The 15913-nt window shown below is 50.7% G+C and overlaps 1 protein-coding gene across 5 annotated transcripts in view; it reads left to right on the top strand.

The window, feature by feature from the left end:
- TCN2 (transcobalamin 2) overlaps nt 1-15913 on the top strand; it is a 34214-nt gene that overhangs the window by 14193 nt on the left and 4108 nt on the right. The window contains exons 3-11 of one of the 5 annotated variants that reach the window (XM_067700249.1): nt 4410-4532; nt 6137-6353; nt 6659-6866; nt 9850-10042; nt 10781-10938; nt 11935-12096; nt 13330-13502; nt 13628-13814; nt 14657-14828. In XM_067700249.1, coding sequence (XP_067556350.1) covers nt 6803-6866; nt 9850-10042; nt 10781-10938; nt 11935-12096; nt 13330-13502; nt 13628-13814; nt 14657-14828 — 1109 coding nt within the window. In that variant the 5' untranslated portion in view covers nt 4410-4532; nt 6137-6353; nt 6659-6802. Of the gene's footprint in view, nt 1-4409; nt 4533-6136; nt 6354-6655; nt 6867-9849; nt 10043-10780; nt 10939-11934; nt 12097-13329; nt 13503-13627; nt 13815-14656; nt 14829-15913 lie in introns of all 5 variants that reach the window. The other 4 variants (XM_067700250.1, XM_067700251.1, XM_067700253.1 and 1 more) reach the window with 4 other exon arrangements.

Below are 15913 nucleotides of genomic sequence, written 5' to 3'. Positions count from 1 at the left end.
GTACGCGGGCCTCTCACTGTCGTGGCCTCTCCCGTTGGGAGCACAGGCACCGGACACGCAGGCTCAGCGGCCATGGCTCACGGGCCTAGCCGCTCCACGGCATGTGGGATCTTCCCGGACTGGGGCACGAACCCGTGTCCCCTGCATCGGCAGGCAGACTCTCAACCACTGCGCCACCAGGGAAGCCCCTGGATAACCATCTTTTATCAGATATATCATTTGCAAATATCTTCTCCCACACTGTGGCTTGTCTTCTCATTCTCTTGACTGTGTCCTTAGCAGAGCAGAAGTGTTTTTTTTTTTAAATGAAGTCCAGCTTAGCAATCATTTCTTTTATAGACCATGCCTTTGATGTTATATCTTTTTTTTTTTTTTTGCGGTACGCGGGCCTCTCACTGTTGTGGCCTCTCCTGTTGCAGAGCACAGGCTCCGGACGCACAGGCTCAGTGGCCATGGCTCACGGGCCTAGCCGCTCTGCGGCACGTGGGATCTTCCCGGACCAGGGCATGAACCCGTGTCCCCTGCATCGGCACGCGGACTCTCAACCACTGCACCACCAGGGAAGCCCTGATGTTGTATCTTAAAAGTCATCACCTCTTCCAGAAGGTTTTTAGTTTTGTCTCTTACATTTAGGTCCACTTTGAATTAGTTTTTTGTGAAAGGTAAAAGGTATATGCCTAGGATTAATTCTTTTTTTTTGATATATCCGATTGCTCCAGCACCTTTTGTTGAAATTACTGTCCTTTCTCTATTGTCAGTTGCCTTTGCTCCTTTGTCAAAATACTGGTTGACTATTTTTGAGGTAGTCTGTATATGGGCTCTCTATTCTGTTCTGTTGGTCAGTCTGTTGATTTTTTGACCAATAGTACACCATTTTGACTACTGCAGCTTTATTGTAAATCTGGAAATCAGGTAGTGTCAGTCCTCCAACTTTGTTCTTCTTCAGTGTTTTGCTGGTTATTCTGGTTTTTCTTTGCCTTTCCACATGACCTTTAGGATCAATTTGTCAATATACACGAAATACCTTACTCGGATTTTGATTGGGATTATTCAAAACTATAGATCATGTTGGGAAGAATTGACATTTAATAAAATTGAGTCTTCCAATCCATAAACACAGAATGCCTCTCCATTTATTTAGAACTTCTTTGATTTTTTTTTAAATTTTTTTTCCAGGGTTCTTTTTTTTTTTATTAAAGGATAGTTGATATACAATGTTGTGTTAGTTTCAGGCATACAGCACAGATTCAGTTATATATATATATATATATATATATAACTGAATATATATATATATTCTTTTTCAAACTCTTTTCCCTTATAGGTTATTACAAAGTATTGAGTATAGTTCCCTGTGTTATACAGTAGTTTCTTGTTGGTTATCTATTTTATATATAATAGTGTGTATCTGTTAATCCCATACTCTTGATTTATCCCTCCCCTTCCTTTGGGATTCTTTGAGGTATAGGTTTGAAGTACATTATGAAAGAGATATCATTTTTTTCTGCCATGTACCAGGCTGGTTTTTAAAATATTATTTATAATAATAATAAATCACTTTAGTCTTCATTATTATTTATTTATTTATTTATTTTCTTTTGTGGTACGCGGACCTCTCACTCTTGTGGCCTCTCCCGTTGCGGAGCACAGGCCTATGGCTTACGGGCCCAGCCACTCCGCAGCATGTGGGATCTTCCCAGACCGGGGCACGAACCCGTGTCCCCTGCATCGGCAGGCAGACTCTCAACCACTGCGCCACCAGGGAAGCCCATAGTCTTCATTATTATTGAAGGTCTTAACAGTGGGAATGGAAGCGCTCCCAGAAAGGCAGGAGCAACAGCAGAGGAAGGTCCCTTGGCCACTGCCTGCCATGACCTCTGTCAATTGTCTCCTCAGAGCCTCAGTTTCTTCATTAACAAACTGGAGGATGATGGAGCTGTTCTGAGGGCTAATTGAAAAAGATGTATGTCCGTTGGTACAGGGGCCACTCAGTTTTTATATCTTGAGTCAGAATCTGTTTCATGAACATAGACTGCAGGCCAGTTTCTTGACCTACTTGAATCTTCATAAAAACTCTCCCACATGTGGGTATTGTTATGACCCCTTTAGAGATTAAAAAAACAGAGGCTGAGAAATTAACACGCCCAAGTCTACACAGAAGTAAAGGGCATATTCTGCGTCTGAGCTCAGTTGGTCAGATGCCAAGTGTCCTTCTAGCTTAGCCATTGCTGGCCGCACCGTGCAGCATACGGAATCTTAGTTCCCGCGACTGGGAATCGAACCCTCACCTCCTGCAATGGAAGCACGGAGTCCTAACCACTGGACCGCCAGGGAAGTCCCTAGCTCTGCCATTTCTGATCACCAGGACCTGGAGGCATTGCCTCTTCCACTGTTTCCCTGCCGATCCTCTTTCCTCGGCTACCTCCAGCCTTTACACATGCTGTTCCCTCTGCCTGGAATACTCTCCTTGGCTGGATAAGTGGCCAAAGGAAAGGAAGATGAGCCCTATATTTACTTTGAAGCTGGACCCAGACCTCTGCAAGAGTCGCCTGTAAATTCAGAACAGTTCCAAGGATCTGTCTGAGCAGCTCTCCTGGGACCTGCAAGTAGGAATCCAGTGTGTCCCCTCCTGAGGTCCTGTCAAGACCGCTAGCCTTTGAAGAGGGAGGGGGAATGCAGGGGAAAGAGGGGAAGACTGTCGGACAGGATTACTCCAATCCTGCCACAGCATCATTTGATATTTCCCAGCCTTATGTTGGGGAGAAAGAATTTTCCTCTACCCTTCAAAGGTTCTTTTGGCTGGTCTGATGATCAAATTGACATGAGACAGAGTAACAGAAAATCAAATTTAATTTTGTAAGTACGAGAACCCCACATACATGAGAGGTTCAAAGATAGGTAAAATGAGGTATTTATGCCATCCTGAGCTAAGGAATGGGATAGGGACCTGGGGCTTCAACAGGAAGGAGGGCAATTCACAGGCACAAGAAGCAAAAGAGCAAACATTTGGTAATTAGATATTTGCCCTGCCACACAGATGGGTCACTCAGATAAGATTCATCTCTGGTAATAATTCTCATTTTGGGAGAGACTTCCAATGTAAGTTCTTCCAGGTAGTTAAGGGAGGGACAGATGTTTCTCTTGAGCCCACAGGGTCTTGATTTCCTTTAGCTCAAAAGAATCCATATGCCATGGCGTGTTTGGGGGAGGCTGGAGCTGAACCTCTTCAGTTGCATGGCTTAAGATGGTCCAACAGTCTTGTGTTACATGCAAGGCTGTTTTCTCTTACTCAGCTGGAATCCAGATCCTTAGAATTTGGAAACTTGCTAAGTGGACACTGACTGTTCCCTGTAACATTCTTTCCTGGATTTTGACAGATAGTTATTGATAAGCGCTGAAAGTGTTATGAGCTCGAACCACACACTAGGCACCGGTGGTAAGCATTTTATAAGCATTCTCATTTGATCCTCATGAGAAACGTATGAGCACAGTGCCACACGCCCATTTTACAAGAAACAGGCTTAGAAAAGGTGTCTCTTGCCAAAGGTCACAGAGGCAAAACTAGAATCCAGGTCTGTGGGATGACCCCTTTTTTGGTGTTGCTGTTGAGATTTAATAATTTTTTTTTTTTGCCTTATCAAGGACATTCTTAAGTGAAACCAGGTTTTCCCCACCTTGGAGTGCACGGGGGTAAAGAATACAGTGACTACTAGTACAGTTTGGTGTCACTGCCTTGATTCCTGCTAAGACACTAGCAGTTTTAGATGCCACTGCTTTACACCATGAGTGCAAATACCCAAAAAGCAAACAAGGCAGATAATGTCTTAGTATTTTCTAAAGTAATTTTGAACTCACAGACCCCCTAAAAGGGTCTTGGAGGCCTCCAGGGATCCACAGACCACACTTTGAGAACAATCCTCTGGGTTATGGGACTATCAGTGATTTTCTGGTTTTTCTTTCCCTCTTCTTCCTCTACCTCCTTCTTCTCCCTTAACACATTTTCTGATTTTTCATGCAATCCACATATCTTACTTATATAATTTTTAAAATTTAAGATTAATTATGAACATCTTTCTACGTTAAATAGAGTCTAAGATTTTAATATATTTACATTTTTAATTAAGAAAATGGATTTTCCATATGTAACGATACAGCCATGTATTTATTCTTCTCATGCCACCTTCACACATACAATTTTTTTCACTTCACCTTTTTTTTTAAAAAAATTGAAGTATGCTTGATGTACAATGTTATATAAGTTTCAGGTGTACAACATAGGGGTTCAAAATTTTTCAAGGTTATACTCCATTTATAGTTCTTATAAAATATTGGCTATATTCCCTGTGTTGTACAATATATCCTTGTTCATGCATAAAATTTAATTTTTTTCCTGTTGGATTCTTTCTTAGGCTGTATCCTAGTCCAGTTGTCCTGAGACCACCAAGAACAAACCTTTAGTCTGACAGTCAGCTCAGTTGATCCACTGCAATGAGGGGGAGGAACTGAGGGCATCTGACTACACAGAGGGCAAGGTGATTACAGGATTTGGGTGAAGAGTGGGGTTAGGTTAGGTGAAATGTAAACCAAGCAGTGCTTTTTTTTTTTTTTTTTTTTTTGGCCGTGCCACGTAACATGTGGGATCTTAGTTCCCTGACCAGGGATCGAAACTGTGCCCCCTGCAGTGGAAATGTGGAGTCTTAACCACTGGACTGCCAGGGAAGTCCCAACCAAGCAGTATTTTGATAGGCTCAGCACAGCACAGGGCTGCGTGAGAAGTGTCAGCTTCAGGTTTGGACAGCAAAGTATCCTGTGTAAGAGGAAACTACAAAGTTGAGACAGGCATGGAACGTTGAGTCCAGGAATTCCATACTGGGGCAACTTCTCTGTGTCAAAGTGACTTGGCGCCTCTGGGGTTGTTTCTTTCTTACTAACATAATTTCAGGCAGCAAATTCCTGATAGTTTGTGATTGTAGGGGAAAAAAGAAATCCCGGTAAAAAAGTACAAGTAATAGTCACTCACACAGCATGGTTATCGGGACACTTTACAGTTGTTGTAACGTGACCTTGGGAGAAATAATGTTTCATTTTTACATTGCAGCTGGCTTTGTCTGTGCCTGTCTGGACAGGCAAACTTTTACCTGCTCATTCCAAGCTAATCTTTACTTTCTCAGCTATAGACCCCCAAACAGAAGTCCTGAACCAAATGATTTAGTCGTTTTTCTTTTTCACTTCCCCTGACTGCATTACCTGAAACAGTCCAGTTCCACCCCCAATCAGTCACTCTGTTTCTGATAGCTATGGAAATGCACCTCGTCCCCACTGGTCACTGTGGTACATTCGAGTCCTCAGGGATCAGAGGTGACTCTCCCAAGGAAGCTGCTTCTCACCAGAGGCTGCTGTCCTGGAGGTGGCAGGAAACAGAATCATTGACACTGGCCACAGGCAGAGGTTTGGGGAGCGGGGCAGTCCCATCCCAAACCAAGGCAGCTCCATTGCCCACAAATTTCCAAGGCCCCCGTGGAAGTCTGAACCCAAGAATCTGCAGAAGTTGGGCCTCTAGCTGGCATCCCTCCTTCCCTGGAACTTCACCCTGATGGGCCATGCCCAGCCTCCTTGCACTAGACGATCTAATTTTATATTTATAAGGTACTTCCGTAAACAGATGCAGTCTCTATTTATTTATGTCTGTATTTATTGGCTTGTGATAAGTCAGGCACAAAACTGGATTATCTTGAAAGACTGAACTGTGGCAATTTGCCATAAAATGATTGCAGTAAAAATTTTATTTAGAAGTGATTAGAGATGTTTTAAGGTCGTAACATCTTCACAAGTTGAGCTGGAAGGGAGCTTAATTAGAATGATCTTCTCTAACCCTTTCAGCTCACACAGGAGAAACTCTTTCAAACTCAGAGAGGTTAAGTCACCTGGCCAAGGTAACACAGCACCTCCAGAGCTAACTCTTGGACATAGATTCTCCTGTGGACCTAGGCAGGTGGGGAATCCTTTGTTCTCTCTCCTCCTTGAAGAGAGTTTTTTTAGGTTACTTTCTTAGTCCTGACAAGTGGCCCTGCTAACCATGGCTTTGTGTCTCAGATGATTAAGTCTTGTTCATTAAATGGCTTTGTTTTGTCTCCAGGAGGCTCCCAGCTTTCTGGTCGGCTGAGAAAACTGGCCTGTCTGGTCCGGTTCGGCTGCACTCCACACACCCCCACCCCCACCCCACCGCTGGGGCGGGCTGGCAGAGAACAGCTGACTCCAGCCGCTGCTCATGTGACCGTCACAGCTCCTTGTCCTGCTCCCTGTCCCAGGCCAGAGTGGACACTTTCAGGGTCTCCTTCTGGGAGGGGTACCAGGTAGGCACCCCAGCCCTGCCCGTCCACCGCTGGAACAGCCAAGGGGATACAGGACAGGAGTGGTCGGACAGACTTGGGCAGATCAGAAGTCAGACCTCCTGTGCTGGTCCAGGGCTCTTTGGGCAGCAGGGACAGAATGTGGTTGGCTTCGCAATGTCGCACACCACCACTGCTTGCCCTCCCCCTCCCCCTGTCCCCGACCTCCAGGAAGGCCTGCTCTGCCCTGCCCTTCCTTCCTCTGTTCTTTGGCCTTCCTTTCCCCTCAGCTACAGACCTTTTCCCCTTTCTCTCTGCTGACTTAGCAGCGTGCCGCCGGGCGTGGAGGGATTAATCAGTGACAGGAAGCTGCCTCTTTCGGAGCAGTGACTGCTGTGGTCAGGAGAGCCTCTGCCAGGCCAGCCCTAGGAATCTGTCCTGCTCCCCGCCTGCTGCTTACCCCTGCTCCTGCCATGGGGTGCCTTGGGGCCCTCCTCTTCCTGCTTGGGGGCCTGGGAGCTCTCGCCCAGATCTGCGGTGAGTACCTGGATCTACTCCGTGCCTCTTGCCTGCTGGGTCCTTAGGAGAGAGGACCGTCTTGTCGAAGCCCCTCATTATATAGCTGGAGAAACAGGCTCAGATGTGTGTGTGTGGCAGGGATGACTTAGCTGCCCCTCTGGGCTCCCACAGCAGTTTGGACTTAGCTGGACCTCAGTGTTGTAGCACATTTTATTGAGATGAATTGTATGTCTGACTCGCCGCCAGACAAGATCACTTCCATTAATTCAGTCATTTGTTCATTTATTCATTCAATACACATTGATTGAGCCTTCTCTTTGCCAGGCACCATGTTAGGCTTTGGGGAAAGAACAAAGAGCAAGACAGGTCTCCCCCCATCCCTCCTAGAGCTTCCATTCTAGTGAAGGGGATGGTGGTCAAGAGGCAAGTCAGTGCTGTGTTGGGGGCTGTGATGAGTGCCAAAGGAAGCCCAAGGCCTGGAGGGGGTGGGGGAATGCCAATTCAGGGAGAAGGGGTGGGAAGGATTTCCAAGGACCAGGGAGTGATGCAGAAACTAAGACCCGAAAGAGGAAAAGGAGCTGGCAAGGAAAGGAGTGAGGGGCGGGCACCCCGGCAGAGGGAAAGCGAGCGTGTGGAGACCCTGGCGGGTCACGGTGGCGGCAAGGCGTTTGCTTTACGTTCCATACAGGGGCCTGCCTGCTCCGGTGCCCCTGGGAGTATCTCGGGAACTCTTGGGACCTGTCTGGGAGTTGGAGCGCACAGGCTCAGGGCTGCTCGTGCCCCGGAGCCCCACGGGAAGCAGAGACAGGAAGGGAAGGTGGGCCGCCCGCCTCTCTTCATTCCTGGTCGTCCTCTGCCCACAGCATTTCGCTCTGCCTACACCAGCAGGGTCTCCTGTGACCCTTGCAGAAACCGAGAGGCAGGTTCAGTCGTGTGCAGGTGACTCATGAAGCAGTCAAGGGTTGAAGGGGCCAGGTGACCTGCCCAAGGCGCCCCAGCTTTCCAGGGCTTTGCTGGATTCAGTTCTCAGAACTCCAGGTCACGGTCTTCCCTAGGCACCAGGAGCCTCCCGCCCGGCGTGTTCCACAAGTGCCACCAGACCCCTCAGCCCTTGGCTCTTGGTTCCTGTCCAGGCAGTCCCCAGGGCAGACCCGGCACCCTCAGCGGGTATGAACCTTTCAACAGTTGGTCCATAGGCCTGACCCCAAAAGAGCCCTGGACTGGGTTTGGGGGTGCAGCCCACTGCTGCTGGGCCATTTAGTCACTCCCAGTCTCATTCACTCACTTATAAAATGGGCTAAGAATGCTCCCCTGCCTTCCTCCTTGGTGTGATGCAAGGATCCCACCACCTGCTTTACCAGGTTCAAGCCCTGTGTGGCTGTGAAACTGACACAGATCTGCACTAGTGCCCATGCAGGATGGGCTTCCGTGCTTCCTCTTGTCAAAGCCAGTCCTCAGCAGGCAGAGCTGGGCGGCCCTGTGAGCTGGAGGCCCTGAGGGGAGGGAGCTCGCCCAGGCTCACTTTTATTACCCTGGGTGAACCTTAGCAGCTCTTTCCTGCTAAGGAAGCTGAACTGTGTTTACCCACCTCTCTTTACAGCACCAGCTCCTCTTCCTATCCTGCTAATCCCAGGGCTGACTCACCCGCTGGAGGTCAGAGCCCAAGGTGGGGGCGGGGCTCCCTCTCCAGTTTGAAGAAAAGGGAGAGGAAAAGAGAACTGTGGAGGGAGAGATAAGGAGAGAGACAGGCTGAGAGATGGAGAGAATGAGATAGATCCAGAGAGAGAGAGAGATTCCTACAGAAATGGGGGCAGGCACACAGAAAAGCACTGAGAAAGAGAAAGGAAAAGAGAAACAGCCCCCTCCCCAGTTCCTTTGCTCCGTCCCCTGGGAGGGGCGACCTGCCCAGCAGCTGGAGCCCCACAGCAACTGGGAGGCAGTAAATGGGGAAAAGTCTAAAGTGGCTCCAAGGCCACCTACTCAGCTCAGGTTCCCTCCCTTCGGGAGGAAAGCGCCAGTCAGCTGGAGCTGGGAAACACCCCTAAGGGCTTCTGCTTCCCTCGTGGGTAAATCCCGAAGCACACAAGGATGATGGCTTTCTAACAATTCACCTCACAATCTCAGGTCCTTTTCACCTAAACTGAGGGGGCAGGGAAAGCGTTATTCTGAGATCTGCCCAGAGGAAGTTCACCAGGCAGCCCCAGTTAGCCAGTGGGCAGGCTGCAGTGTTTTTGTTTTTGTTTTTTTTTTAATTGGAATATAGTTGATTTACAGTGCTGTGTTAGTTCCAGGTATACAGCAAAGTGAATCAGTTATACATATATATCCACGTTTTTTGAAGATTCTTTCCCCATATAGGTCATTACAGAGTATTGAGTAGAGTTCCCTGTGCTATACAGTAGGTCCTTATTACTTATCTATTCTATATATAGTAGTGTGTATATGTCAATCCCAGTCTCCTAATTTATCCGCCCCCCTTCACCCCTGGTAACCGTAGGTTTGTTTTCTACATCTGTGACTCTATTTCTGTTTTAAAACTGGTTCTGTAACCTGTTCCCTGTGTGAGTTGAAGTTTTTGTAAATGGGTAGAACACTCCCACACTTTGGACTTCTGTTTCCTCTTTTGTGCAATGCGATGATGACAGCACCTACGTCACAGAGCTGGCCTGAGGACCGAGGGAGGTGGGGTGCAGTGCCTGCGGCACCCCACGCTGCTCGGCATCCAGTCTCTCTGTCACTCCTGATGGGCAGAGTGGCTGCCTGGCACCCGCTTCCTCTGCCCTGGGCCCACCAGCTCTCCCTGGCCCACTCTGGCCACTCTTTCAGGATACCGGCTTTTCCTGTTACCGCTGCCTCTTGTTACAGTCGGACTCCCGCATACGAGTAGGGTGTGTGCCAGGTGACAGTAAGGTGGGGATGTTTATTCCCTGGAGAAGACCCTGGTAAGGTGTCACTGGTGGCATGGCCCTGCGACCTCACTTGGCCTGTTCTCTTTCCTAAGAAATAACAGAGGTGGACAGCACGCTGGTGGAGAGGCTGGGCCAGCGCCTCTTGCCCTGGATGGACCGGCTCTCCCCGGAGCAGCTGAACCCCAGTATCTACGTGGGCCTGCGCCTCTCCAGCCTGCAGGCTGGGGCCAAGGAGGCCCACTACCTGCACAGCCTCAAGCTCAGCTACCAGCAGAGCCTCCTGAGGTCTGGCCATGCTCTCTCTCCTCTTTTCCCCATGGCGTGCTCCACATCCTAAGAGACAGGAGATCTGTGTTCCGGTTTGGGCCTGTCACTGCTTTGTTGGGAGACCTTAGGGCAACTTTCATCTCCTCTGGGCCTTTCTCCATCTGTGGAATGGGGTTGGTCCGACTAGACTGGAGATGCCAATCTGGGGCCCTTGGGCGGCTACTGTACCCTCCGGTACCTGAGGCAGACATTACTAATCCATGGCCACACTCTTTCATACTGAGCCCAGCAGCAGTATTGGACTATCCGTGCTCCCTTTCCAGGGGCATTAAGAGGAAGCCTGTTCTGAGGTCCAGCACAGGAGTCTGAATGAGAGGTGAAGGGTCAGGACCACCATGGAGCATCTCCTGCTTGGACTCCCTCTTGAGAAGTGGATGCAGGGCAGGGAGAGGAAAGAAAGGGGAGAGTGTATGGGTGAAGTGTGACCAAAATGGTGGGGCAAACAGGTCATTTGGATGCAAGAGCCCTCAGAGTTTATCCTTGAGTTTAATTTCTCATCTTTATGAAATAAGCGTGACATACACAACTTACATAACTGACTACATCTGCTTTTGGCAGGTCTTGGAAACGTTCCAACTGCTAGGATTTTTTTCCGCTTTGTAGTGGTGGTGGGGGGGCACTCCAAGCCAGGCTTACCAGGGTGGCACTTTCTCACTGAAGTGTTGTTAACTGGCGTTGTCCTATGTCTGCCTCCAGCAATGACAACAGTGACTCCGAGGCCAAGCCCTCCATGGGCCAGCTGGCCCTCTACCTGCTCGCTCTCCGGGCCAACTGCGAGTTTGTTAGAGGCCGCAAGGGGGACAGCCTGGTCTCACAGCTGAAGCGATTCCTGGAGGACGAGAAGGGGGCCATTGGTGAGGAGGCGAGGTCTGCCGGTGTCGGGGAGGGCACATCAGACAACATTGTCTGGTGAAACGTCTACATTAGAACTTCGGGTTTTCTCCCCAGGCCTCTTTCCTGCCCTCCATTCTGCCTGTCTCCATATCTGCTAGAGGCTTGGGCCTGTCCCGGTAGCCATTCTTGATCAAGCCTTTCCTGCATTCCACATACACTCTGTTGGCAAGCCCTGCTGCTCACCCACCAAGACTGGCCTGATTACCCACCCCTGGGACAGCTGCACAGCCTCCCTACTACTCACTCCTTACCTCTCTCCACTAACTTTCCTGCCTCCTACCTCAATCTGGCACACACAGAGCGAGCCTTTAAATATAAATCTGATCTTGTTAGCGCTGCTTAAATCCTCCAGCAGCTGCTGCCTGCTGTGGTCACAGCCCTCAGGCCCAGTCCTGCCCACCCACCCTCTGGCTCACCCACTCGCCCGCCCCTCCGTGGGCTCCGGCCACCCTGGCCTTCTCTCAGCTCACAAACCAGCGTCTTGACATATGTTCCCTCTATCTGGAAGGTTTCCTTCCCCTTCTAGCTCACTCCTACTCCACCTTTACCTCTCTCCCGCCCTTTCTCCCCAGCATCCCTGACTCAGAGAATCCTTCCCCGACTCCCCAGCTACTCAAAGACCTCTGTTATTTGGCCACGTGGACCTCGGTCCACAGTTCAGTTATAATCACGATCTCGTGAGCGTGGGTTGTGTTATTTCCGGAGGCCCTGGCTGCACTGTGCCTGGCCTGTCATCACTGTTCATACCTCCAAGCACAGCGTCTGACACTTAGTGGGGTTTCAGCAAGTATGAGTCAAGGGAATGAAGGAAAGATGGATCCCACGACCCAAAGGACGGTGTCGGGAAGTACAGGCAATGGGTCCAGTGCTGGCTGTGCTGGTTGCTGGGAGGGGACAGAGAGGTCACTCCTCAAGCCCAGCATGACAGCCCCACCCTGTGGTTTTCTCCCTCCCAGGGCATAATCACCAGGGCCACCCTCACACCAGCTACTACCAGTATGGCCTGGGCATCCTGGCCCTGTGTGTCCACCAGAAGCGGGTCCATGACAGCGTGGTGGGCAAGCTCCTGTATGCTGTGGAACACAAACAGCATCTCCAGCAGGGCCACCTCCCTGTGGGTGAGTGGGCCAGACCCTGAAGGCCAGGCTGGCACTCCTCCAGCCCCCGACCCCAAATGAAGGCCTCCACCTCTGGTCCCATGCTCACCTTTCCTTGGGACCCCTCCTATCGAGTCCACTAGGAGCGCAATGGTGAGGGTTTGTTGTGGTGCAAGGGCTGCGAGCCAGCGCTGGGGCTGGACTGGCTTCCTGACCCCATCCTCCATCACATACTTACTGTAGGTCACCCTGGACAGATCAGCTGGCCTTTCTGGCTCAGCTTCTCTGATAAAATAACACCCCAGCAGCATCTCAGTAAAAGATGCTTTACATGTAAAGGGCATAGCATGGTGCTCAGCATGGAGAAAGTCCTGGATACACAGCTATGATGTTCTCATCAAATGAGCTGAGAGGCCTGAGGCCTGGATACTGGATCTGCTTCCTCACTGTGTGACCTTGGGTTTCCAGTGCCCTTTCTTGTCATCATGATTGCAAGGTCTCTTCTAGGCCTGGCTGTGTTCTGTGAGTGTGTGTGCCTCGCATAGGGCGGGGTAGGATGGAGTAGGTTGGAGGTGGGGAGGGTAGGTACCCAGAGAGAAGAAGGCAGCAGGGCCCCTGCCAGCAGAGAGCTTGTTCTGCCTCAGAGGCTTATAGAAAACCCACCGTGGACACATTAAATCATCCCAGGGTAGGGAGCTTAAAACCCCCCAGGGCCCAAGCAGCTCCCTGGACCTAATAAACCAGACCACCTGGGGGTGGACCCAGGCACCTGCTCCTTTAATAATCTCCTGGTGAGGAATTCACTGGCAGTCCAGTGGTTGGGACTCTGTGCTTTCACTGCCGAGGGCCCAGGTTTGAGCCCTGGTTGGAGAACTAAGATCCCACAAGCTGTGTAGCACGGCCAGAAAAAAAAGAAAAAAAAAAAAAAGAAAAATCAAACAAACTCCCCTGGTGATTCTAAAGTGCAGGCAGGTTTGGGAACAAGTGTGTAGGCTAAAGTCCTCTTGGCCCTCCCTCCTCCAGTCTCTCTCCCCAACCTCTAACCCCCAGGCAGCAGACAGGGATACGGTGACCACCCATCCCAGTTTGCCATCCTGGAAACTGGGAAGACTAGGTTGTTGGTCCCCCTAGCTGGTGGAAACTTTCTGAAATGCTGCTCTGACCATATTGTCCCCCTACCTCCAGCCCTCCTGTGGCTGCCCATTGCCCCAAGGTCCTGCCCGGGCTGACCCCACTTGGCTCTGTCCCTTGCAGACACACTGGCCATGGCGGGCTTGGCCTTCTCCTGTCTGAAGCTATCCAACCTCAACCGCAATCTGAGAAACCGGAGCACTGTGGCCCTCGGGAGAGTGCAAGAGAAGATCCTAAAGGCCCAGACCCCAGAGGGCCACTTTGGGAATGTCTACAGCACCCCTCTGGCACTGCAGGTGGGAAGGAGACTCTGGGCTGGGCTCCACCCTGGTGGCTGGTGGGAGGTGGACTGGTGGAATGCTGGAAGACCTGGCCCCTCCCCGCTGGCTGACCCACCTCCTCTTCCCCATTCCATCACCAGTTGCTGATGGCCTCCCTTAGGCCCACGGTGGAGCTGGGCACAGCATGCCTCAAGGCCAAGGCTGCTCTGTTGGCCAGCCTACAGCACAAGGCCTTCCAGAACCCTCTCATGATTTCTCAGCTGCTGCCCATCCTGAACCAGAAGAGCTATGTGGATCTCATCTCTCCAGACTGTGAGGCACCAAGAGGTAGCCGGGCCTTTCATAGAAGCCCTGCTCTTTTCAATCTGCAATGAGGTCTGCCTGTCCCAGGAAGGGAACTTGCTCCATCTTGATTTGCTGAGTCAACAGGGGTTTGCAGGTGTGCATGGGACACACAGGCAGCTAGAATGCAGTCACAGATGCTAGAAGCTCACAGTGTGGGGAGGGAGATATCAAATGGTGAGCTCTGGGCAGGCCATGAATCTCCAGCCCCTTGTGTGATACCCAGTACAGAAGTGTTCGAATGAATGAATGGCGAGAGACACATTTCTGTTAGCTCTGATACATCATAATGAGTCCCAGTTAGCTGCTTGAATCAGGGCTTCATCTGGGAGAGGGACTGGGGTGGGTGGGTGAGATTTGCCAGTGGAGAAGAGGGGAGGAAAGGCAGAGCAGGGAGGGGGCAGCAAGGGCAAAGGCTCAGAGGTGTACAAGACTGGAGTTGGGGGGAAGGGTCTCACTAAAGAGTGGGGTTTGAGAGAATGAGCTGGAGTGGCAGGCAGGAGGGTGAAAAGGAGGGGAGGCCCTCAGAGGTAACATGTATGTTCTAGAAATAACCCTGGGTGGGGGGTGCTTGTGGCAGAGAGGTGGGAGGGGGGTACTAGAGGCAGAAAAACCAGTGAGGGGCCTGACCTTGGGTGGCGAGGGTGGTGGGAGCTGAGAGACGGGAGGCTGGGAAGGCAGCCAGATGGTGGTGGTGTTGACCGGAATGGGACCGAGGGGAAGGAGGAGGTCTCGATGGGCCACAGTGTCTTCCAGGGAAGAAAGGAGGACTAAGGCCTTGCCCCCTGCCCTCAGATCAGCTGCCCCTTCCCCTCTCCCTGGCACAGTCCTGTTGGAACCAGCTACGGAGACCCCTTCACAGACCCAAGTCCCAGAGTTCATCCATGTCACGCTGAAGGTCTCCAGCACCTTTCTTTCGTACAGACACTCCGTCTCTGTCCCTGTCAGCTCCTCTTTGGAAGATGTCCTGAAGAAGGCCCAGGAGCACAGCAGATTCACGTGAGACTGCCCCCCCACCCCCCGCATCTCCCAGCCCTCACCCAACTCGACCCCACATCCCCAAAATGGGACGTGGATGGGGCAAGGGATGAAGAGAGGGTTCCCTTGGGAGAGGCCCGGGCTCTCTTCCACCTTCTCCGCTGCCGACTCACCCACGCTGTGGCGGAAACAGGCATCATGATTAGGAGAGCAGGCTCCCGAGGCAAACCCTCCACATCTGGAATCCCAGCTCCGCCTCTGTCCAGCTAGGGACCAGGCCAGTTATTTTCCTGCAGCTCATGAGGATGGCAGTTGTGCTCCCCACATCCACCAGAGACCATGCAGGAGTCCAGGAATTAGTGCGCAGAGAGGACATGGTACATGCTTTTTGTGTGCAGGGTCCCGCACTTAGAAGTGCTTGATACATGTTAGCTTTCAGAAGAATAAGAATTTTTATTATCAAACGATCTTGGTCTAATCCCTGTGATTATTTAATTACCTGGGCAACAAGCCCTCTGCAGAATGTGGAGGTGGGACAACAGCCTTAAACTTGCTTCTCACCCTGAGATTTGACAGATCTGAGGACAAGCATTTCCAGAGCACTGCTCTGTGCCAGCTGTGTCTGTGCCTAAATAAGATGGGAGGGATCACCAATGGGGATCTGGCCCAGAGAATGAGTACCTTCCACCAGACCCCACTAGACCCCAGACTTCTCTTCTAGAAAAATGTGCCTCAGTTTGAGAGGGTCCCAATTTCCGTTCCCAACTGAAGCCCCCAAAGGACAGCATCCTGCTGCCAGGGAGGACCCACAGCTGGCACCTTGGGGTCATCTGGGGCAGGGAATTTCAGGCCAGAGATATGCAAAAACCCCTATAAAGGCTGAAAATTCTCCCAGACCCCAGGTTATTTCTGTAATAATATGACTTAGATGTGTACTAATGTTTACTATTTAAAGTCCTTTCTCTTTTTGGCTCTTAGACGGCTATAAATCCTAAATAGCTTTGCAAATTAAGTACAAAGAAAACTGTGAAACCAATAACATTCAAATAGGGACTGTCTGCTGAGGAGCAGGTGTACACACCAGTGCCAGTGAGCCCGACGTGCTC

This window comes from Pseudorca crassidens, chromosome 12, assembly GCF_039906515.1.
Source record: "Pseudorca crassidens isolate mPseCra1 chromosome 12, mPseCra1.hap1, whole genome shotgun sequence".
Classification (NCBI taxonomy): Eukaryota; Metazoa; Chordata; class Mammalia; order Artiodactyla; family Delphinidae; genus Pseudorca; species Pseudorca crassidens.
Note: the sequence above shows the minus strand (reverse complement) of the source record. Positions and strands in the feature narration are given on the sequence as shown.